The sequence below is a fragment of the Oncorhynchus masou genome, chromosome 32 (genome assembly GCF_036934945.1).
Source record: "Oncorhynchus masou masou isolate Uvic2021 chromosome 32, UVic_Omas_1.1, whole genome shotgun sequence".
Lineage (NCBI taxonomy): Eukaryota > Metazoa > Chordata > Actinopteri > Salmoniformes > Salmonidae > Oncorhynchus > Oncorhynchus masou.
This window is the reverse complement of record NC_088243.1, coordinates 43,502,812-43,528,168: the sequence shown is the minus strand read 5'-3', so window position 1 is coordinate 43,528,168 and position 25,357 is coordinate 43,502,812. Positions and strand designations below refer to the sequence as shown.

The 25,357-nt window shown below is 42.2% G+C and overlaps 1 protein-coding gene across 3 annotated transcripts; it reads left to right on the top strand.

The window, feature by feature from the left end:
* The first annotated feature begins 2,636 nt into the window (after positions 1 to 2,636).
* LOC135526104 (4-galactosyl-N-acetylglucosaminide 3-alpha-L-fucosyltransferase 9-like) lies at positions 2,637 to 24,670 on the top strand. Of its 3 annotated transcripts, none has more exons than XM_064954208.1 (3): positions 2,637 to 2,976; positions 19,643 to 19,850; positions 20,779 to 24,670. In XM_064954208.1, exon 3 carries the CDS (start codon positions 20,787 to 20,789, stop codon positions 21,873 to 21,875), a length of 1,089 nt encoding a protein of 362 aa, XP_064810280.1. In that variant the 5' UTR covers positions 2,637 to 2,976; positions 19,643 to 19,850; positions 20,779 to 20,786; the 3' UTR covers positions 21,876 to 24,670. The 3 variants fall into 3 exon arrangements, with proteins under 3 accessions (XP_064810280.1, XP_064810278.1, XP_064810277.1); XM_064954206.1 differs by having other exon boundaries at positions 19,640 to 19,850; XM_064954205.1 differs by lacking the exon at positions 19,643 to 19,850.
* Positions 24,671 to 25,357: the final 687 nt, after the last annotated feature.

Below are 25,357 nucleotides of genomic sequence, written 5' to 3'. Positions count from 1 at the left end.
GTACAGTTCCCGCTCAGCCCAGTCAAAACTGTTCGCTGCTCTGGCCCCCCAATGGTGGAACAAACTCCCTCACGACGCCAGGACAGCGGAGTCAATCACCACCTTCCGGAGACACCTGAAACCCCACCTCTTCAAGGAGTACCTAGGATAGGATAAAGCAATCCTTCTCACCCCCCCCTTAAATGATTTAGATGCACTATTGTAAAGTGGCTGTTCCACTGATGTCAGAAGGTGAATTCACCAATTTGTAAGTCGCTCTGGATAAGAGCGTCTGCTAAATGACTTAAATGTAAATGTAACTCCCTCATTTCTCTCTCCTCCAATTTCCCCATTAACTCCTTCACAGTCTCTGCTTCGCTCACCTCCAACACCGGTTCTGGTCTCCTCCTTGGCTCCTCACGATAAACAGGGAGAGTGGGCTCAGGTCTGACTCCTGACTCTGCCACACTCTCCCTGAGCCCCCCCAAAAACATTTTTGGGGGGCTGCCTCTCATGCTTGCGCCGCTGTGCCAACTCCTCGTAGTGTTGCCGCTCAGCCTTTGCTGCCTCCAATTCCTCCTGTGGACGGCGATACTCCCCAGCTTGTGCCCAGGGTCCCTTGCCTTCCAGTATCTCCTCCCATGTCAATTTCTCCAGATAACGCTGATGCTCCTCACCATGCTGCTTGGTCCATTTGTGGTGGGTAGTTCTGTAACGGCTGTTGGTGGAAGAAGGTGAGGACCAAGGTGCAGCGTGGTACGTGTTCATAATTAATTTATTAGCAACTGAACACTAAATACGAAAATGACAAAAAGAATAACCAAAACAGTTCTGTCTGGTACAGATACGAAACAGAAAACAACTACCTACAAAACCCATGTGGGCAAGAGCTACCTGAGTATGGTTCTCAATCAGAGACAACGATAGACAGCTGTTCCTGATTGAGAACCATACCCAGCCAAAACAAAGAAATACAAAACATAGAAAAAATAACATAGAATGCCCACCCTAGTCAAACCAAAATAGAGAATTAAAAGCCTCTCTATGGCCAGGGCGTGACACCTAGATTGCTTACTCAACAAGCCTGTTGTCTATTTTGAGAACTCACAAATAAGCAGCAATATTTAGCAGTGAGAGGAAGAGATGGCCAGAATGAGTGTGTAACATTGTTTAATCTGACCAGACATTTACTTCACACATATTGCATTCATCAGCCAGGTATACACAATATAGATTGTAGAATTTGACAACAATAGTGTGACAGAAAACCTATGTTCACTTTTTATCCTGTGTGGTTACATTAACATGCTAACAAATAAAAAGTCAGCCTTATGTGCAGAAGTATAGAATTATGTGATATTTCTCCTGCTTCATATGATTATGATGCTTTGCACTTTAATGTGTAACTGTTTACTTAAATTATATTTGGGCAGTTGCCTACCCAGGGCCTACCCCGTATAAACCCCTTCCTGACTAAAAAGTACTTTTAATGGAGGGTCTGAATTGAATATGGTTCTTAGTCCAGGGAATGCTTAAACTGGTTCTGTGCAACCCACCACGATGTGCCACTTCTTACGTCAGAGCATTATAAACTTACTTTTTGATCACATCACTATTTAACAGGACACTGAGAATGTTTAATAATGTGAATGTACCCCATAAATCAAATCGTCATATTCATACCAATGACTAAGCAGTTTAAAGCTTGAGTCCTTAATTGAAACAATAACAAAGTGGTCTACCCTCCTCTGTTTTGGTGAAAAGCTGAGAGATAGGCCTGGAGTAATGTAACCACTCTCAAATTCATAGACAGAGCTATCATCCATGATACCAAAAATTATACCATTATTTTACATTTACATTGTTTACAAACATTAGAGTAAAATAAGCTCATATTTTGGGTTCTGATGGGGTAGACAGTTGAACTAAGTTAATGAGGCAAGTTATACATTTAAGAATCTATGGGTATATATATATATATATATATATATATATATATATATATATATATCATTAATGTATGTCCAAAAATATATATGTATCAACTAAGGATTCTAGCTTGAAGATGATGTTAAAATTTAGGAGCATACCATTAAATCAACATTGAGAACATCTAGGCTACTCTCACGTGATGTGTCATTTCAGAGTTATCCTTCTCCTCCATAAGCTTTCTTTAAATATAGGAAATGCAACAAAAGGGGCAAACATTATCATTGAAATCATCAACCTGAATACAATCAACATCATCTCTGGTGATGTGCACTGTAGACTAATGTACCTCCAAGACAATTTAGATAGAGGATTAGACTATTCAAAATTGTCTACCAAATAAAGCACGAATCTTGTCAAATATGTGAACGTGGGTTTGGATATAGGCAATGCATATGTTGTATTTGTAATTTTAAACATTTACTTGGAAAACCCACATCACCTGGAGAACAAATAGGCTAATTGTATGAGCAGCGGCAATATTGCACAATCATTCCTAATTCAAATTGGGAACGCATGAATCACATTCATTTGAAATAATAGCCCGAATCATTTTTGCATGCACGCCCGACTAGAATCTCTGCTCGTCTACCTACATTCGGTTTTGCGAAAACGCATTATTGGTAAATAGGGACAAGGTAGCGCATGGGCAGCCAGTGGGGAATTATCCCACATCGCATCACATGCCTTACATTGCGTCCTTATATTAACGAAACGTTGCATTTGATCATATTTTGTGAATTAACAATAGCCTAACAGTCATTTTCGAATTCTGGTAACCTTGGCAATCAGGTCGCATTAGATGTGTATTTTTATAGCTCTCCGTTGCAAGATCGTGGAAACGATATGGGTTTCGGCTCCCATGAATATTGGCCAATTCCTGCAAATATTGCCACCGGCGCAGTGTATTTACATCCTTAACGTTTTCGGCATGTAGGATGGTATGAGGGAACGACCTGGCAAGCCAATGGGAAGATATGCATATTTTAACACACGCTTGTCGAGATGGTGAGTAAAATGTATTTTTTTTCTCCGCTCCATGTCAGAACAGTGGTACCTGGTTTCGCTAGACATTCTGTGCTAGCTAATTAAAAATAAAACATCAATAAAAAATTCTACGAAATGCGTATATGTCGTCATCTCGTTCAAATCACAATTTTGGATTAAAATGATGCATTGCGAAAAGTACACCTTTGTATTAAGGTCATTGACATTATCCTTCAATCTGCCTCTTGATGCATGAGGATAACGAGTAGTATTCACAAATATGCTTACGGCCAACAGTGATATGAACCTGTGTTGGTGCGTAAAAGGGCGTTTGTTAACCAGAGAGAATAGGTAGCCAATCTAATAAGGCTACATTTGAACAATTGCTTTTATTTTAAACAATTAAACACTGCTGCATCATGGCGAATGACACTCATTGCAAGTGTGTGTAGGCTACATCACGTTTTTAAATGACCTTCAGTTGCACTGGCTAAAAATCCATTCTCACTTTTGATACTGCTCCTATACCAGCTTCTGCTAGTATAGCCTATAAACCAAAGGAGAAATGTTTTAGGGAATTATTCTAATAGCTAGCCTGCCGTTTTATTCTGCCCTCGGGTTAAATTCAATAGCCTGCACAAGACCACTAAAGCATTTGCCTACCTAGGATTGTTTTTAAGCTCGCGTAACCTAATATGGCAAGCTCTGATATTGCTAAAAGGTAGAGTACAAGTAGTCAATAGTCTGCCCTACATACAGAAACAAACAACATTAGGATATCTTAAAGCAAGTTGGAAATATAGACCAGTAAACACACAGATACAATATGCGGAAATATCAACTATTAATATTTTTGATGTCTTCACTTTTTTATAGCTGTTCAATAGACAACTTTCTAAGTCAAATTTGCTCTCAATCAGTGCTTGTATGGTCCATACAGTAACACATGTTTTTGATGTTGTGGCCATTGTAATCTGCTCTACTGAAAACAAACCTAAACTGTGTGGAGGGGGTTGGGCCACATAAACTCATGTAACCCAATATTGCAAGCTCTGATATTGCTCAAATGTGGATTACAAGTAGTCGGCTGTCTACTTACACACACAAACAGCATTAGGAAATCTAAATGAATCATGGAAATATAGAACTGTAAACACAGGCACAATAGTTCATAGCTGTTCAATAGACAACTTTGCTCTCATTCAGTGCTCTATGGCCGTGCCTGAAAGAAAGGCATATAGTTACAAGTTTTTTGATGTTGTAGCGCCAAAGAAAAACAAGTGGGCACAGACATCAGAATTAAAAAGTTGGGAGTGCAAGGTTCCATCAAGGTTTTTGGATCTTTAGCCCCTAGTCTTGCAATTAAATCAAAGGTGCAATCACAGATGATCTTTATATTTAGCCTCAAATCCAATATGGCTTCCAAAATAAAAATTAAATATGGCTGCCATAATAACATTTGATGCAGGATAAATCACCTGTAAATATGCATTTTGTAAATGGCGCATATTGTTCAGAGATTTGCAACACTCATGCCTATAAAGACTGTTGGTGTGAATCAATTTTATTCTGAATCAAATATATGGCCAACATGATTACACTCACCTTAAACTGCATACAATGCTTTCAGAATGTATTCAGACCCCTTAACTTTTTACACATTTTGTTGTGTTACAGCCTTATTCTAAAATTAATTAAATACTTTTTTTTAAAATTGGCAACAGTCTATAAAGCATTTATTTGGGCTGCAATCTGAGGTGCAGTTAACACTAATGCATTTATTGTCTACAGCAGAGGTACAGTAACTCTGGGTCTACCTTTCCTGTGGCAGTCCTCATGAGAGCCAGTTTCATCGTAGCGTTTGATGGTTTTTGCGACTGCACTTGAAGAAACTTTCAAATTTCTTGAAATGTTCCATATTGACTGGCCTTCACATCTTAAAGTAATGATGGACTGTCGTTTTTCTTTGTTTATTTGAGCTGTTCTTGCCATAATATGGACATGGTCTTTTTCCAAACAGGGCAATCTTCTTTATACCACCCCTACCTTTTCACAACACAACTGCTTGGCTCAAACGCATTAAGACGGAAAGATATTCCACAAATACATTTTTAACAAGGCACACATTAATTGAAAAGCATTCCAGGTGACAACCTCATGAAGCTGGTTGAGAGAATGCCAAGAGTGTGCAAAGCTCTCAAGGCAAAGGGTGGCTACTTTAAAGAATCTCAAATATAACACACAGTTGAAGTCGGAAGTTTACATACACCATAGCCAAATACATTTAAACTAAGTTTTTCACAATTCCTGACATTTAATCCAAGTAAAAATTCCCTGTTTTAGGTCAGTTAGGATCACCACTATATTTTAAGAATGTGAAATGTCAAAATAATAGTAGAGAGAATTATTTATTTCAGCTTTTATTTATTTCATCACATTCCCAGTGGGTCAGAGGTTTACATACACTCAATTAGTATTTGGTAGCATTGCCTTTAAAATTGTTTAACTTTGGTCAAACGTTTCAGGTAGCTTTCCACAAGCTTCCCACAATAAGTTGGGTGAATTTTGGCCCATTCCTCCTGAGGGTGCTGGTGTAACTGAGTCAGATTCGTAGGCCTCCTTGCTCGCACACACTTTTTCAGATCTGCCCACAAATCTTCTATAGGATTGAGGTCAGGGTTTTGTGATGGCCACTCCAATACCTTGATTTTGTTGTCCTTAAGCCATTTTGCCACAACTTTGGAAGTATGCTTGGGGTCATTGTCCATTTGGATGACCCATTTGCGACCAAGCTTTAACTTCCTGATTGATGTCTTGAGATGTTGCTTCAATATATCCACATACTTTTCCCCCTCATGATGCCATCTATTTTGTGAAGTGCACCAGTCCCTCCCACAGAAAAGCACCCCCACAACATGATGCTGCCACCCCCGTGCTTCATGGTTGAGATGGTGTTGGCGTTCTTCTTCTGTCTATAATATCTTTTAGCTGATTTCTTTTGATTTTCCCATGATGTCAAGCAAAGAGGCACTGGCTTTGAAGGTAGGCCTTGAAATACATCTAAATGTACACCTCCAATTGACAAATGATGTCAATTAGCCTATCAGAAGCTTCTAAAGCCATTGCATAATTTTCTGGAATTTTCCAAGCTGCTTAAAGGCACAGTCAACTTAGTGTATGCAAACTTCTGACCCACTGGAATTGTGATACACTGAATTAATCTGCCTGTAATCAATTGTTGGAAAAATTACTTGTGTCAATCACAAAGTAGATGTCCTAACTGACTTGCCAAAACTATAGTTTGTTAACAAGAAATTTGTGGGGTGGTTGAAAAACACATCTTAATGACTCCAACATAAGTGTATGTAAACTTTCGACTTCAACTGTATATTAGTTTCTATGCTAGCTAACTGGCTAGATAAACATGGTGCTAAAATATCAGGTATGAGCTAATAGCCAACGTAGCTAGTTAATGTTAGCTGGTTATCATTTTGAACATGCACCATTTTCGGCAACGAGTCATCTGACTTGCAGTGTAACGTTAGCTATTTACTGGTGTTATAGGGAAACAAGGAAGCGTTGTAAAATGCCTAAATAAAAAAGTTGGTAATAGGTTTAGCTACCTACAAATGTTATTTTATGTTTATGGACCAAGAAAGCTGTAGATCAGCGCACGTGTATACGTTCGCACTTCTCAAACTATGGGCAGATTTGAGTCATTCAGACAGAACGTGTATCGTCATTTCAGATTTTTTACTACCCAGGCACTCTTTGTTAGATATTATGCACATTTATGGCTGGGTAGAAAATGTCATCGCCATTGAGCTATTTCTCATAGTGGCAGTAAACAACAGCAAGTGATATGAGGAGATGTGAAAGAGAGCGGAGTTAGCCTCGCTCTATCCAATCATAGCAGTAGGATCAAGTTTACAACCTGCCCATTGCTTGACAGATAGCTGAAATAGCCAATTGAGTTGTTTATAATTTGGCATAAAATCTAACAAGGAGAGCGAGGGTAGGAAAAAAAGATGAAACGATGATGCACGTTCTGTCATACCCTGATCTGTTTCACCTGTCTTTGTGCTTGTTTCCACCCCCCACCAGGTGTCTCCCATCTCCCCTCATTATCCTTTCGTATTTATACTTGTGTTCTCTGTTTGCTAGTTCGTTTTGTTCGTCAAGCCTATCAGCGTTATTCCCCTTGCTTCGGTTTTTGCCAAAGTTCCTGCTTTCTAGTTTTTCCAGTTTTGACCATTCTGTCTGCCCTGACCCTGAGCCTGCCTGCCATCTTGTACCTTCCTTACCTCTGCCTGCCCTTGACCCGTCATTTTGCCTGTCCCCTGTTCTAGTTATTAACTTTTATTACTTTGACGCTGTCTGCATCTGGCTCTTTCCTAAAATGTGATAGGACGAACTGGCCATGACCGACCCAGCAGACTCAGATTAGCTTCCCAATGCTGCCTCCCTGCAAGGAGCCACCATTGGATGACACGAGGAGTTACTGCAATGTCTTATGGAGGGACTCCATACCCTGGCAGAATGCCATGACCAGACTTCGAGACTTTGCTGGAGCAATTCCGCGGATACCCCACTGGGCAGCGGGCCACACCCGTAATCTCCCAGATGTCTCCACGTTCATCGCCGCCTGCACGGTCTGTGCGTAGAACAAGACTCCTCGGCAAGCACTGGCTGGTCTTCTTCAACCAATGCTTGTCTCTCACTGTCCCTGGTCTCACATATCCCTTAACCCGTCTGATGGCAACACCCCCATCCTTACAATAGTGGACCGGTTTTCCAAAGCTGCCCACCTCATTCCTCTCCCAAAGCTACTCTCTGCCAAAGAGACGTGCTGCACCATGAGCTGGGCCATCTTCCGGATTCATGGACTCCCGGGAGACATGGTCTCCGACTGGGGTCCTCAGTTCTCATCCAGGTTCTGGAAGGCGTTACACATGCTCATTGGGTTGTCGGCCAGTCTGTCCTCCGGGTACCCCCCCAGTCCAACGGGCAGTCGGAGCGAGCCAACCAAGACTTGGAAACGACTCTTCGCTGCCTGGTTTCCTCCGACCCCACCACCTACAGCCAGCAACTAGTGTGGGTCGAATATGTCCGCAACGCCCTTCCTTGCTGGAAGAGAGCCTGGTTGGCCCTTAAGACCACCTCCAGGTATCGATGACAAGCAGACCGCCACCCCCTGGGCGGAGTCCTGCAAAATTTCCCCACAGTTTATTGGCCATTTCCCCATCTCCAAGGTCATTAGCCCCTCTGCTGTTCATCTTCTGTTGCCCCATACCCTCCGTATACATCCCACTTTCCATGTTTCTAAAATCAAACCCATGTCTCACAGCTCTTTGCCTCCTGTTTCCAGGCCCACCCCTCTCCCCTGTCTCATCGACGGCCAACCGGCGTACACTTTGAGGTGTATCCTGAAGATTATACCTCGGGGAAGGGGATTCAAGTACCTGGTTGACTGGGAGGGTTATGGCCCGGAGGAGAGGTGCTGGGTCCCCGCTAGGGGCATCCTGGACCCAGGCCTCATCGCGGATATCCAACGCCGACACCCCAGTCAACCAGGTATGCGCGCACCCAGATGGCGCCCCTAGAGGGGGTACTGTTTCACCTGTCTTTGTGCTGATCTCCACCCCGCACCAGGTGTCTCCCATCTCCCGTCATTATCCCCTGTGTATTTAAATCTGTGTTCGTCTATTGCCAGTTTGTTTTGTTCGCCAAGCCTACCAGCGTGTTCCCCCTTGCTCCTGTCTTTTCTAATGTTCTGGTTTTATAGTTTTCCCGGTTTTGAACATTCTGCCTGCCCTGACCCTGCCTGCTGTCCTGTACCTTGTCCCACCACACTGAATTACTGACCTCTGCCTGCCCTTGACCAGTTGTTTTGCCTGCCCCCTGTTATAGTAATTTATTACTTCGACACTGTCTGCATCTGGGTCTTTCCTAAAACGTGATACATTCTGTGTGACTGCCTCAAATCTGCCCATAGTTTGAGAAGTAAGAATGCACACACAGACACACGTGTGCTGATCTACAGTGTACTTGGTCCATAAACATGCAGGAAGATTGCATCCTGACAGCTGAGAAATTATTTCACTCTATCAAAAAATACTTGTTTCATAAGCATCCATGATCACAAACCATGATATTACGTTAGATCCATTTGCATTGAGTTCTTGTATATTCTCAAAATAACAGCTGTGTCTGTGATATCTTTCCTTACAGGTGTGATATGCTGGAGTGATGCTTCTATGCAAGTGTATGATTCTCATGAAACCAGCTTTAAAATGTATGTAGCAAATTGAGTTACAAAAACCATGATCTACAAAAATCAACTATGATTCTGAGGAATAAGATGTTTTTGGGAAAGTGTATTTTTTAAGTACATTTTACAATTTCGCCTGAATTTTGTACATTTTTCAACCAAAATTATCGTTACCGAAATGCATCTGGATTAAATTCTCGGGACATTTCTTTTTAATAAAACAAAGTGTTGCTGTAGTTTGTCCATAAATCATTTAAAATGGTATACTAGTTTAAGTGTACATTAACCTCTTGAAACTCCCCATCCCGGATCCGGGATTGTGACTAAGCCTCAGGCTCATTAGCATAACGCAACGTTAACGATTTCTGAAAATCGCAAATAAAATTAAAATAATGCGTTTGCTCTCAAGCTTAGCCTTTTCTTAACAACACTGTCATCTCAGATTTTCAAAATATGCTTTTGAACCATAGAAATTGACTAATTTGTGTAAGAGTATGCAAAGCTAGCATAGCATTTTGTGTAGCATGTAGCACGCAACATTTTCACAAAAGCCAGATAACCAAATAAATAAAATCATTTACCTTTGAAGAGCTTCTGATGTTTTCAATGAGGAGACTCCCAGCCACATACCAAATGCGCAGTGTTTCCTGAAAGCGTCTGTGTGTAGGAGAAATCGTTCCGTTTTCTACATTGCGCCTGGCTACCGAAACGAACCGAAAATGCAGTCACCTACAACGTGAAACTTTTTCCGGATTAACTACATAATATCGACCGAAACATGGCAAACGTTGTTTGGAATCAATCCTCAAGGTGTTTTTTCACATATCTCTTCATTGACATGCAGTTCGTGGAAGCTTGCTTCTCTCTCTGTGCCCCATGGAAAAATACTGGCAGGTGACTTTTGCACACCAATTTCGGCGCAGGACACCGGGCGGACACGTGGTAAATGTGGTCTCTTATGGTCAATCTTCCAACGATCTGCCTACAAATACGTCACAATGCTGCAGACACCTTGGGGAAACGACAGAAAGGGCAGACTCATTCCTCTTGCGTTCACAGCCATATAAGGAGATCATGAAAGACAGAGCCTCAAAAATCCTTGTCATTTCCTGGATGCCAAGTCATCTTGGTTTTGCCTGAAGCTCACGTTAAAGGGCACGCACAGAGAAGATATTTGTATTTCTGGACACGTCAGAGTGTTTTCTTTCGAACAGTAGCAATTATATGCATAGTCGAGCATCTTTTTGTGACAAAATATCTTGTTTAAAACGGGAACGTTTTTCTTCCAAAAATGAAATAGCGCCACCATAAGTGTAAGAGGTTAAACTACACTGAGTATACCAAACATTAGGAACACCTCCCCTATATTGAGTTGCACCTTTTGCCCTCAGAACAGCCTCAATTTGTCAGGGCATGGACTCTACAAGGCGTCGAAAGCATTCCACAGGGATGCTGGTCCTTGTTGACTCCAATGCTTCCCACAGGTACAGTACCAGTCAAAAGTCTGGACACACCTACTCATTCCATTGTTTTTCTTTATTTTTACTATTTTCTACATTGCAGAATAGTAGTGAAGACAAACTATGAAATAACACATATGGAATCGTGTAGTAACCAAATCAAGTGTTAAACAAATCAAAATATATTTTATATTTGAGATTCTTCAAAGTAGCCACCCTTTGCCTTGATGACATCTTTGCACCCTCTTAGAGAGAGAACCGCTCTGAATTTATGAACGGACAATCTGACAACACTCTGAGTTTACGAATGCCCAGAGCACACTCTGGCACTCCAGATTAAATTTACGAAGACACCCGTAGGATAAGACAGCCTTTAGTCTTTAAATGTTTGGTTGTTTAGTACATAGCCTCACATGTGAATCCTTAAAGAGACGGGTGGGGATAAAGCTTAAGAGGGATTGAACGATGCTGAATGGGTGTAGACAAAGAAGCGCTCTCCAGCAGGTACCAAAAGTTCAAGGGACATTTTCTCAGAAGTGAGGTTAAAGGTTTATCAACTTTCAAAGCAGAATTACTTTCCCATTGTTCCTCAACTGAAGTGTATGATATACCATTTTGTAGCTCTGAGTCTCTACTTCTATCCAATGTAAAAACAAAATACCATCTCAAGTTTTGCTACATAGGACCAATTCGACCCATTCGGTCACAAATATTATTTACATCAATAACATACGAATCACTATAAAACGTATACACTATATTAGGCCCGGCCTTTGGAACTTTGGTTTTCTTAGATATGGCTACTATATTGTGATCACTACATCCGATGCATCTGGATTCTACTTTCAAGCACATGAATCACTGACCTGGCTTTCAGTTCTGTCTATAAAAATGACCTTTTTTGTAACAAATTAAACCAGAACCATGCATAATGCACATACAATAATAATGTAGCAGGCTTTGCCAACACTTGGTCTGTTTTCACACATTTTTCCTTTCAATATTTTAGATTAGTGATGCACTGATATGACATTTTTGGCGGATACCATTATACAATATTTTCCTTGCCAAAAAAGATACCGATAACCAATATTTTAAATTTGAGCAGCCTTTATAAGCATTCTAGGACAGTTAAATAGTTACACAAACACACACACACACGGACGCAGCGGTCTAAGGCACTGCATCTCAGTGCAAGAGGCGTCACTACAATCCCTGGTTTGATTCCAGGCTGTATCACATCCGGCCATGATTGGGAGTCCCATAGAGCGGCGCACAATTGGCACAGCGTTGTCCAGGTTTGGCCGGGGTAGGCGATCATTGTAAATACAAATTTGTTCTTAACTGACTTGACTAGTTAAATAAAGGTTACAAACACACACCACTGACCAAGAAGTTATTTTGTTGGCATTTATGTATATGTCCCCTTTACCAGTAAAACATAATGAAAACCTATTTCTTTCACTTACATGCTGTGATGTTTCATTGTTAATTTGTTCAGTCATTTCATTCTCAACCAGGATTTCATCATGCATGTCAAGCAGTGAAGTTTCAGCTCTGTCTGTCCGTGGCCTCTCTTCTTCTGTGCGCATCGTCCCTGTGGCCATTTCTATCTTGTCCAGCTATGTATGTAACATTTCACGTAAACCCTGGTTCTTGTATGCATAAAAATAGCGGTCCTTGTACCTAGCATCGAGTATGGCGGTGACACACTAGAGGCTCAGAGACAATACCACCGAATAGCTTGTTCACGGCCTCAAGTACTTTTGTAAGTTACCCCACGGTTTGTGTCAACAGTTTTGTTGAGAGGGCGTTTCAATGCCATGACAGAGGGTGCTGCAAACGCAGTTGATTAGCTTATTTCTCCAGTCAGTTGTTCAAATGGCGCTAGGAGTGTGTTCATGTTTCCAAGTTTCAAACATGTTCTCAAATGCCATTGAAATGGCAGCAGCGATATGAGAACCACCACATTCTTGAGCATGCAACACGGCTTTCCTCAGTACTAAATCTCTTCTCTGAACACCCATCTTTTGATATTTAGCGGGATCTGAATTGTGTTATTAGCCCAGCTTCAGACTGCTCCAACCCTAGAACAATGTCTCCTTCTGCTATGTCAAAGTCCTTCTCTGGTTTTATGGTTCAGAATGGGTTATACAGATCCCTGGAGATTTCAGAATCCCCAGGCAAGAGAATATTATTTATTTTCACATGTACACCATTCTTTTTCTTGTATTGACTATAAGCAGAATCTTTATATAATTGTTTTATGCTTTTTGCACATTTATAAAACAGACTAAAAAGCTAGTATAACAATCATTATTTAACAAAGATGCTGCTAGTGATACGTGGTACCGTGATACGTGCTAGAAAAACTGAGCATGCATTTTGCAGAATGAATGTTCATTGGTACATCCATTTTAATAGTGTCTGCTATGCTCACAATTTGAGGAGTTGAACCATAAACAGGGTATGGTTGGAAAGGTTAACTTCTCCTCTGTTACAGTAAAATAATGACTCCATGTGTTTCGGTGTCCATATGACCGATTCCTGACCAGGTTTGCACACACTGCAGCAGGGATTTTGGCCCACTCCTCCATACAGACCTTCTCCAGATCCTTCAGGTTTCAGGGCTGTCACTGGGCAATACGGACTTTCAGCTCCCTCCAAAGATTTTCTATTGGGTTCAGGTCTGGAGACTGGCTAGGCCACTCCAGGACCTTGAGATACTTCTTACAGAGCCACTTCTTAGTTGCCCTGGCTGTGTGTTTCGGGTCGTTGTCATGCTGGAAGACCCAGCCACGACCCATCTTCAATGCTCTTACTGAGGGAACGAGGTTGTTGGCCAAGATCTCGCGATACATGGCCCCATCCATCCTCCCCTCAATATGGTGCAGTCATCCTGTCCCATTTGCAGAAAAGCATCCCCAAACAATGATGTTTCCACATCCATGCTTCACGGTTGGGTGATGTTCTTGGGGTTGTACTCATCCTTCTTCTTCCTCCAAACACGGCGAGTGGAGTTTAGACCAAATAGCTCTATTTTTGTCTCATCAGACCACATAACCTTCTCCCATTCCTCCTCTGGATAATCCAGATGGTCATTGGCAAGCTTCAGACAGGCCTGGACATGCACTGGCTTGAGCAGGGGGACCTTGCGTGCGCTGCAGGATTTTAATCCATGACTGCGTAGTGTGTTACTAATGGTTTTCTTTGAGACTGTGGTCCCAGCTCTCTTCAGGTCATTGAACAGGTCCTGCTGTGTAGTTTTGGGCTGATCCCTCACTTTCCTCATGATCATTGATGCCCCACGAGGTGAGATGCATGGAGCCCCAGACCGAGGGTGATTGACCTTCATCTTGAACTTCTTCCATTTTCTAATAATTGCGCCAACAAGCTGCTTGCCTATTGTCCTGTAGCCCATCCCAGCCTTGTGCAGGTCTACAATTTTATCCCTGATGTCCTTACACCCTCTCTGGTCTCGGCCATTGTGGAGAGGTTGGAGTCTGTTTGATTGAGTGTGTGGACAGGTGTCTTTTATACAGGTAACGAGTTCAAACAGGTGCAGTTAATACAGGTAATGAGTGGAGAACAGGGGGGCTTCTTAAAGAAAAACTTAACAGGTCTGTGAGAGCCGGAATTCTTACTGGTTGGTAGGTGATCAAATACTTGTGTCATGCAATAAAATGCAAATTAATTACTTAAAATCATACAATGTGATTTTCTAGATTTTTGTTTTAGATTCCGTCTCTCACAGTTGAAGTGTACATATGATATAAATTACAGACCTCTACATGCTTTGTAAGTAGGAAAACCTGCAAAATTGGCAGTGTATCAAATACTTGTTCTCACCACTGTACATTCTCCCCACTGTATTCATCTAACTAACCAGCTCGTTGAGCATGCAAAAAACGACCTCAGAATCTACTGTATAATCCAATGTATTTAGCCATAATTTCATCATGGCTAGCTAGCTAGTCAATTTAGGTGACATATGTCCCTATCACTTAACATGGGATTTGATTAACTTGCTAATCAATTACCATTCACACCACAGTGGCTATTTTCGGTAGCTAGTAAGTTAAACATGACAAAGAATACATCAACAATCAACAATAACAGCAGAATGCAACTGGCCAGCTGACTATACATGTATCTAACTGTCTAGCTAGCTACGTAGCAATGAAAACTACTTTTTGATACAGTTTAGCCAATAACGAATGCACATGTAGCTAGCTTGCCATTTCCACTGTCGACTCTTACCTGTGTACCATTAGGGTTTATGATTCACGGCAGACTGAAACACTTTCAAAATAATCCTTCCCACTGGACTTCAACCAGACTGCCTTTGCCACTGAAGACAGAGCTGTGTTGATACCTACAGCTGAATTTAGGACAACACTGTTTTTAAAAGCTGTAGCTACATTTTGCATGTTGTCCATTATGAATATATGAGTAAGTCCAATGATCAAGGCATTTTCTCTTTGATCAAGCTATGGATCTTTCAAATAGAGATAAATAAAAATTGTGTATTTTTGTAAAAAGCACATAAAGGCTTCATAATTCAAAGGTCATTTTAACTGACTGCTATTATCTCATAGAACGAAATGTATAATATCTACTAAGCCTGTGTTAACCTCAGACCTTATTTTTAGTATTAATTACAAAACACTCTTCTTTCCCCATAGAGATGGCTGAACGAACCAGAGGTAACTAATTTCTGGGTTTCAGGACTATAAACTGGTGAGTTCTATATCCGCAGGGAGCAGGGTGTGCCATTTGACAGAGAAGCCTTGAGTGACAGAATTGGCTCTGTTTCTCGTCAATGTCCCAGCCCCCTCATTATCTCAACCAGCCGTGGCCAGGCAATATTCAGAATTTTCTCTGTGGCTAAACATCTTCGTGATTTCACGTATGATTTATATTTACAGATTACATACACGTTTGTTATTAAAGGTGCTAGATGCAGAAATCACTACGCCATTTCGTGGTTGCAAAAATTGTAATAGTTCACCTAATTACCAGCCTGTGACAGAACAAGCACTGAGTGTAGATAATCATTGTATCAAATCATCATTGTATTTGTTACATGCACCGAATACAACAGGTGTAGTAGAACTTACACTGAAATGCTTACTTACAAGCCCTTAACCAACAATACAGTTAAAGAAAGAGTTTAGAAAATGTTTACTAAATAAAATAAAATAAAGTATTAACACAATAAAATAACAATACCGAGTCTATATACAGGGTGTACTGGTACCAAGTCAATGTGTGGGGGTAAAGGTTAGTCGAAGTAATTTGTACATGTAGGTATGGGTAAAGTGACTATGCATAGATAATCTAATGGCCACCCCCGCTGTTTATTTTGGAACTAGACATGGCGCTCCGGTACTGCTTGCCTTGCGGTAGCAGAGAGAACAGTCTATGACTTGGGTGACTGGAGTCTTTGACAACTTTTGGGGCCTTCCTCTGACACGCCTAGTATATAGTTCCTGGATGGCAGGAAGCTTGACCCCAGTGATGTAGTGGGCCATACGCATTACCCTCTGTAGTGCCTTACATTCGGATGCCGAGCAGTTACCATACCAGGTGGTGATGCAACCGGTCAGGATGCTCTCGATGGTACAGCTGTATAACTCATGCCATATCTTTTTAGTCTCCTGTTGGGGGAAAGGTGTTGCCGTGCCCTCTTCACGACTGTCTTGGTGTGTTTGGAACATGAACGTTTGCTGGTAAGGTGGAGACCAAGGAACTTGAAACTCTCAACCCGCTCCAATACAGCCCTGTTGATGTGAATGGGGTCGTGTTCGACCCTCCTTTTCCTGTAGTCCACGATCATCTCATTTGTCTTGCTCACGTTGAGGGAGAGGTTGTTGTGCTGGCACCACACTGCCAGGTCTCTGACCTCCTGCCTATAGGCTGTCTAATCGTTGTCGGTCATCAGGCCAACCACTGTTGTGTCATCAGAAAACTTAATGATGGTGTTGGAGTCGTACTTGGGCACGGAGTCATGGGTGAATAGGGAGTACTGGAGGGGACTAGGCACACACCCCTGAGGGGCCCCTGTGTTGAGGATCAGCATGTCATATGTATTGTTAAATTTTTTTATTACCTTTTTTATTGGGTATGAATACAACCAGACATCACATTGTTATCTTATTTTAAAACAAATCACTTCAAAAAGTAGGCTACCTGCGTATGTTCATCCACTAAGCATCCAAAAAGAGAAATCACACCATTTGATAAACCAAAAAGTGAAAAGACATTTGGCGATTTGCCACTCCACATTTTGGTCCGACTCTCCTTTGCCTACAGAAAACCGTGACAGAATCACCCACCACAACAGGACCAAGCGGCGTGACAACAGGCAACAGCAACAGCGGCGCAATGAGGATTGGACATGGGACGATATATTGGATGGCAAGGGTTGCTACACATGGGAGGAGATCCTGGCGGGCAAGGATCGCCTTCCATGGGAACAGGTGGAGGCAGCGAGGAGAGCAGAGGCAGCCGGAGAGAGGAGCCGGCGATATCAGGGAACACGGTTGGCAAGGAAGCCCGGGAGTCAGCCCCAAAAAGTTCTTGGGGGGGCTCACAGGAAGTATGGCGAAGCCAGGTAGGAGACCTGCGTCAACTTTCTGTGGTTACCGGGGGGCTAGAGAGACCGGGCAGGCACCGTGTTATGCTGTGAAGTGCACGGTGTCCCCAGTGCGGGTGCATAGCCCGGCGCGATACATTCAGCTCCACGTATCGGCCGGGCTAGAGTGGGCATCGAGCCAAGTGCCATGAAGCGGGCTCTACGCATCTGGTCTCTACGCATCGTCTCCTTGGGCCGGCTTACATGGCACCAGCCTTGCGCCTGGTGTCCCCGGTTCGCCTGCATAGCCCAGTGCGGGCTATTCCATCTCGCCGCACTTGCAGGGCGACCGGGACCATTCAACCGGGTAAGGTTGGGCAGGCTCTGTGCTCAAGAGCTCCAATGCGCCTGCACGGTCCAGTCTATCCTTCACCACCTCCACGCACCAGCCCTCCGGTGGCAGCCCCCCGCACCAGGCTGTCTCTCCGGCTCATCCTTACAGGTGCTCCCGCCTCTCCAGCGCTGCCGGAGCCTTCCTCCTCTCCAGCGCTGCCGGAGTCTCCCGCCTGTCCAGTGCTGCCAGAGCCTTCCTCCTCTCCAGCGTTGCCGGAGCTTCCCGTCTGCCCAGCGCCATCAGAGTCATCAGTCTGCCCAGCGCCGCCTGAGCCACACGTCAGCCCAGCGCCGCCTGAGCCACCCGTCTGCCCAGCGCCGCCTGAGCCACCCGTCTGCCCAGTGCCCCCTGAGCCACCCGTCTGCCTAGCGCCGCCAGTGCCGCCAGTCTGCAAGGAGCCGCTAGTGCCGCCAGTCAGCCAGGGGCCGCCAGTGCCGCCAGTCAGCCAGGGGCCGCCAGTGCCACCAGTCAGTCAGGGGCCGCCAGTCAGCCAGGGGCCGCCAGTGCCGCCAGTCAGCCAGGATCTTCCAGATCTGCCAGTCAGCCAGGATCCTCCAGTCAGCCAGACTCTTCCAGATCCGCCAGTCAGCCAGACTCGTCCAGATCCGCCAGTCAGCCAGACTCTCCCAGATCCGCCAGTCAGCCAGACTCTTCCAGATCCGCCAGTCAGACAGGATCTGCCAGAACCGCCAGCCAGCCAGGATCTGCCAGAGCCAACTACCTGCCTGAGCTTCCTCTCAGTGCTGAGCTTCCTCTCAGTGCTGAGCTTCCTCTCAGTGCTGAGCTTCCTCTCAGTGTTGAGCTACCCCTCAGTCCCGAGCTACCCCTCAGTCCCGAGCTACCCCTCAGTCCCGAGCTGCCCCTCAGTCCCGAGCTGCCCCTCAGTCCAGTGGGGTCCTGGGTGAGGACTACTAGGCCAAGGTCGGCGGCGAGGGTCGCCTATCTAAGGACGCGAGGAAGATGGACTAAGACTTTGTTAGAGTGGGGTCCACGTCCTGCGCCGGAGCCGCCACCGTGGACAGACACCCACCCGGACCCTCCCCTATAGATTTTGGTGTGCGGGCGGGAGTCCGCACCTTGGGGGGGGGGGGTTCTGTCACGCCCTGGTCTTAGTATTTTGTGTTTTCTTTATCTATTTAGTCAGGCCAGGGTGTGACATGGGTCTTTGTATGTGGTGTGTGTTTTGTCTTGGGGTTTTTTCATAGGTATTGGGTTAGTAGCTTAGTGGGGTGTTCTAGCTTAGTCTATGGCTGTCTGAAGTGGTTCTCAATCAGAGGCAGGTGTTTATCGTTGTCTCTGATTGGGAACCATATTTAGGCAGCCATATTCTTTGAGTGTTTCGTGGGTCATTGTCCTTATGTCCTTGTTTCTGTTGTGTGTTAGTTTGCACCAGTATAGGCTGTTTCGGTTTTCATGTATCTTTGTTGTTTTCGTATTGACTCGTGTTTTTCCTTGTTTCATTAAAATATGAATCACAATAGCCACGCCCGCATTTTGGTCCGACTCTCCTTGGCCTACAGAAAACCGTGACAATCGGTATCAGATACCTTCAGAATCGTCCTGTGACAGAGCAAAATTTGACACCACCGTGTTCGTGATAATCTCCCTTTTCCATTAGTGGACACATTCAATGCAAAAAAAACATATCTCTAGCTTAAATTGACAGATTTTTATGGTGATTATTTTTTTTGTACCGGTGAGTCAAATCGACTCTAGGGGGTTAAAGGAGCAATCTGCGATTGCTACAAATACAAGCTTGTTTTACTCCATTGTTTGTAAACGCTGTAATCGTAAATAAACACTGTATAGCCTCAAAACATGATTAAAACTATAATTATGATCTCATGGTCAGTCCTCGCATCCATAGTTCCGTCTATGAATTTCTCCAGCTCTATCCCAAAAACAGTAGTGGAGTATGGTTTGAACTGAAGATTGTCTCTTTAACAAACTATTGTAACCTCACTTATTCTCTCTTTCCTAAGGAGACATCAATGAGATGACCTGGGAACTCAAAATCAGACCAAATTCACTAGACGACTAAGGACCTTATTCCAACTGTGTGCAGCAACACTTCATTCAAATGCTACTTCACCGAGAAGGGCAATCTCATTGCTGAGCCAATGTAGAAACTGCACCTTCAGGATTGCATTACTTCTTTCCTTGCCTGGATTTGAGCACAGTCAGATCTACCAGGTGTGGAATAGTTATTTTTTTATTTTGTAACTCCTAGTAAAATTCTATAATGCATATTCAATGTTACATTACCTTTTTGATTGAAGAATTATAGGTAACACTTTATTTGCATAGTCCATCTGTAGATGCTTTACAGACTATCATTAACATGCCAACTAACTATCTACTAACCCTTAACCTAAACGTTATTTTTACCATAACCTTAGCAAGCACTTACTTTATCAACAGATAGTTTGTTGATAGTATGAGCATCTACATATGGAAAATCTGGATTATAATTATAGGATTGCAATGTATGCCAGCGAGAGGCAATACATTTTCACCAATCGCAAACGAGCCCAAGCATCTCACACTGTATGTTCAAGCTTCCACGTCTTGCGGTCTTTATTCAAACCAAATGACACAACATGATGCAAGTACACTTTCAGCAATTTGCCCTGTACCTTTCGTACCATAGTTTGTTTATATCCATTGGTTATTGCTGGTTGTCGAAAGGAACATTTGACCTACCCTGGCCAGCGGAGTTTCACATTTGGAACTATTCTATTTATTCCTAGTTGCAAACTCCACCTACTCTATAAACCGGGCGAGCTAATCTAGTGTTTCTGTTCACAAATTGCCTCACTCTGCACAAGCCATGACAAAAATGTTTGCCAAACTATTAATTGGACGTGACAAAATTACATAAAAGCCATTATCTTAATGTGGTTGGCCCTCTCATACTGTACGAGGCAAGGATGCCACGAGATATACTGTTTACAAACAATCTTGAAAATGTGTCATCAGGCCTCTAGGCAAAATTGTAGCCGATTTTGCAGTCTTTCATTTTATTCACTGGAAAGAGTAACTTTGATTAAATGATAAGGAATTTACTGATTTGAGTTTAATGTAATTTCTTTTCTTTCTTTCTTTTTACGTATCTTTATAGGACAGAGTATGCCATCTGCATCTTTCCACAGAATTCTACGACCATTTCTACTTGGCACCTTTCTACTGGGCTGTTTTGTGACTCTGGTTTTGATGTACTTCAAACCGTCAACTAGCTGGCTATCAGGTCCTGTAGAGTCAACCGCATCCACTATCCAAGTTAAAAATCTCTTCTCTACCAAGGGTGACAAAAACCTCACCACTGTACTCGTCTGGCTCTGGCCCTTTGGACAGACCTATGACCTGGGTGTCTGCAGCTCTCTGTTCAACATCGAGGGCTGTTTCATCACAGCAGATCGAAACCTATATAATAAGTCAGATGGGGTCGTCATACATCACAGGGATATCTGTACTGATCTCTCCAACCTGCCCCCCCTTCAGCGTCCCTCCTTCCAAAAGTGGATATGGATGAACCTAGAGTCACCATCCCACTCCTCTCAGCTGCCCGGTATTGAAAACTTGTTTAATTTAACTTTGAACTATCGTCAGGATGCTGATATCGAAGTGCCTTATGGGTCGATTGTGACGGCCCAAGGGGACGAGGATTTTGTGCCACCGAGCAAAAGCAAGTTGATCTGCTGGATTGTCAGCAACTGGAACCAGGATCACGTGCGAGTGAAATACTACAATGAGCTCTATAAACATATTGAGGTTCACGCTTATGGACAAGCCTTTGGAGAGTACATTGCAGATCAAGAATACTTTCCTACCATCGCCAGTTGTAAATTCTACTTGGCGTTTGAGAACTCAATTCACAAAGACTACATCACAGAGAAACTGTATAACCCACTCTCTGTAGGGACGGTGCCTGTGGTTTTAGGTCCACCAAGACAGAACTACGAGAACTTTGTCCAGGGGGAAGCCTTTATCCATGTGGATGACTTCACCTCACCCAAAGAGCTGGCTGATTATCTCCTGCTCTTGGACAGGAATGAGGAAATGTATCTCAGATACTTTGAGTGGCGACGGCACTTTAAAGTGAAAAAGGCATACTTCTGGGCCGAACACACATGCCTCGCTTGTGATCATCTCAAAAGGCACAAGGAGTACAAGGCATTCAATAACCTTGATAAATGGTTTTGGGGTAGAATGCCTTGAAGGGCCATGAAATTGTTGTTTTGCAGTTGGAGGCATTGCTTTAAAATATATTCAGTCATGATGTATTTGACATTGTCATTGACAATGTTCCAACATGTTTTTCTCACTGGTTATAGGGGCCCAAATAAGCCATTCTCTTTTTTATTTTGATGCCAGACAGATTTGCTCAGCCTTAATTTGTCTCTTGCATTTCAATTCAATCATGATTTATGTTGTCATTTGCAATGCATTTAATATTTGTTTCATAAAATCTCACTTTTATACATGACCAAAAGTATGTGGACACCTGCTCGTCGAACATCTCATTCCAAAATCATGGGCATTAATATGGAGTTGGTCCCCCCTTTTGCTGCTATAATAGCCTCCACTCTTCTGGGAAGGCTTTCCACTAGATGTTGGAACGTTGCTGCAGGGACTTTCTTCCATTCAGCCACAAGAGCATTAGTGAGGTCGGGCACTGATGTAGGGCGATTCGGCCTGGATCGCAGTCTGCATTCCAATTCATCCCAAAAGTGTTCCATGGGGTTGAGGTCAGAGCTCTGTGCAGGCCAGTCAAGTTATTTCACAACGATTTTGACAAACCATTTCTGTATGGACCTCACTTAGTGCACAGGGGCATTCTATGCATCCTATGACATTTTAACATTGAAAGTCACTGAGCTCTTCAGTAAGGACATTCTACTGTCAATATTTGTATATGGATATTACATGGCTGTGTACTCGCTTTTATACACCTGTCAGCAATGAATATGGCTGAAATAGCAGAATCCATTCATTTGAAGGGCTGTCCACATACTTTTGTGTATATAGGTGTTTAATCTCTGAATGTGACCGCATTTGCTGCTATTTGTTTTTCATGATGTACTGTAACTGTTTTGCTATGTGGGAATCGAGCTGGCATGACATTTTCATATGGCACTATACAATACATTTTTGAAATTGAAGAAATAGTTGTCATTTAAAATATGTACTATTTATTCAATTGAGGCATTTTATGATAGACTTTCATATGTATTAGTGATACAGTCATCTATGCAGTGTTTATTGAACACATGAAAGTAATTAAATTGTGTAATTTACTGTAAAATGGAAATTTGTATTGTTTGATGGTAGCATTTGCACTGCAAAACACACTGACACTCATCTTTGATCATGTATGTACATTATTACAGTACAGAAAGAAGGAAAGGAAGATAAATAAAAAAATAGATAACTATTATGTTAATAGTGGTTTCTTAGTGAGCATTATCACATTAAATGCATTGCAGTTCTATCATATGCTCCATGAATATTTTACTTACAATTTGCCCAATTTGACATGAATAATGAATCATATGCTTATCTGTGTGGGCTTGTCTATTGCCATCTAGCCACATTGTCTTAAATATTCACTTGTATATTTTTAACCTTTGAGCAAATTTCAGTGCATGAAAAATAGGATAACTATTCAAGCTTGGATCTGCCCACACATCTGTGGTTTCATTGTGAAAAATTTAAAATGCTATTAACTTTCTTATTTTTTTATTTTTATACCAAAGATACCTCCGACCTTGAACTTAAACACCACATAATGACCTGAGGTAATATGTACATTATGTACACTACCGTTCAAAAGTTCGGGGTCACGTCGAAATGTCCTTGTTTTTTAAAGAAAATAAAAGATTTGTCCATTTAAAATAACATCAGATTGATCAGAAATGCAGTGTATTGAGGAGTGCAGTGTATTCTTTCAAAAACAAGGACATTTTGAAGTGACCCCAAACTTTTGAACGATAGTGTATATCATAATACCTGTCATTATGTCATGTTTGACTATATTATGATGCTGGTATGATGTATAGTTCAAATACAGTGTACCACTTTTGTTGAAGGTTGAATACACAAACCATTCAGCATACATAAACGATTAATAAAATGTTCATGAAATCGGCACCCTAATGAGGTTCAGAGTGCATTCATATAGTCATTATTGAATAGTATGTCACATGACAGGATAAATGTGAAAATAAAAGTCACATGAACAAATACATTTTTGTCAGAACACATTTTTCTTCCCTCTATAGCATTATTATGTATCACTACAAAGTAATCATGAATGTTGCCGTTGTTATACTTTGCTTACTTTGAATTTAATTTCCAAATATCCATAGCCAGCATAAAGCATATTCTTGAAATGATCTGAAATAATATCCTGCCTCTGATGTTTTTACCAAAAACAGAACACTGTCACCGGCAATTGTTAAAAGCCATTTAGTAATTTAGCCATTTCCTTTTGCTTTCCAAATGTAAAAAACACAATGTTTACTTACCATATACTATTCCGTAATGTAAATGATAGTGATCAACCAAAACATGAAATGAGAAAATGTTTATATTTGTCATGAAACAACACTTAACTGTGGACTAATGTCACTAATGACATGCAGTTGATCCTCAAATATATGAATGAGTTAGACTGACCGGTCAACCGAATGGGAAATATAACTTCTGTTGCTTACATGCTCTAGAAATACACCAGATGTTTACAGTATCTGGATATATGTTTTGCAAACACATGTAAAAATGCAATCAATAAAAGTAATAATAAAAGGTTTGAGAAGTTAAATTTAAAAGTTAAGGACATTTCAGTGTTCCGAACTACCACCATTCCCAATGTTTTCGCATCTGAGTTCTTTCTGTGAAAAGCTTTACAAATGCACTATGGAAGGTCTTTTATAAATGTGACTTATACCTTAATGGATGTGTTATGAATGTTTCTTATGCTGTTATGAATGCTTTATGTAGGAGTAATGGATGTCACTGTGCTTGCTAAGCCTTGCCACTTCCTCCAGCTCACACCGAGAAAATAACCTCTGCCTCGCAACACACGACAACCCTCTTGAAACACCTTGGGCAAGCTGCGCTACCAAAAAGCTACATCACCAATGTAGTGCTGTGGGTGGTGCTTTCAAGCCAAGTTCGGGCTTGATTCAATCCATTTCGCAGAAGATCCGCAGTATGGCGCAATTCAAGGTAAATTCCGTTTGAGCCAAACATACGCAGCGTTTTACCATGAATGCAGTCTCCGCAAACACAGGGACATTGCCTTTAAATATCCACTTGCCCCATCTTCCACAATACGCATTCAATCAAGTTATACATGCAACCTTCAAAGATATTGTCACCTAAAGGGTTACCATTGAATCTTAGAGCAAACTGTGTAAACAACTTTCAGGCTGATTTCATTTTGTTTTATTTACTCTGAGTGGGACCATTTGTATAAAGAGGGTAAATACGTATTTTTCTTATAGACTATGTAGGGAAAAAACAATCATAGCCTCTACATGTCGAAAAGTCACCTTTTGTTGACTCCCTGAAGATGATCTAGATAGAGTACTGTGCACGGCCGACATTCGTAATGGTGTGTTCCATCCTTCAAACAAACTAGTCCACTAACACAGATCAATGCCTATAGGTAGACAAGCGGAATTCTGTAACTTTCA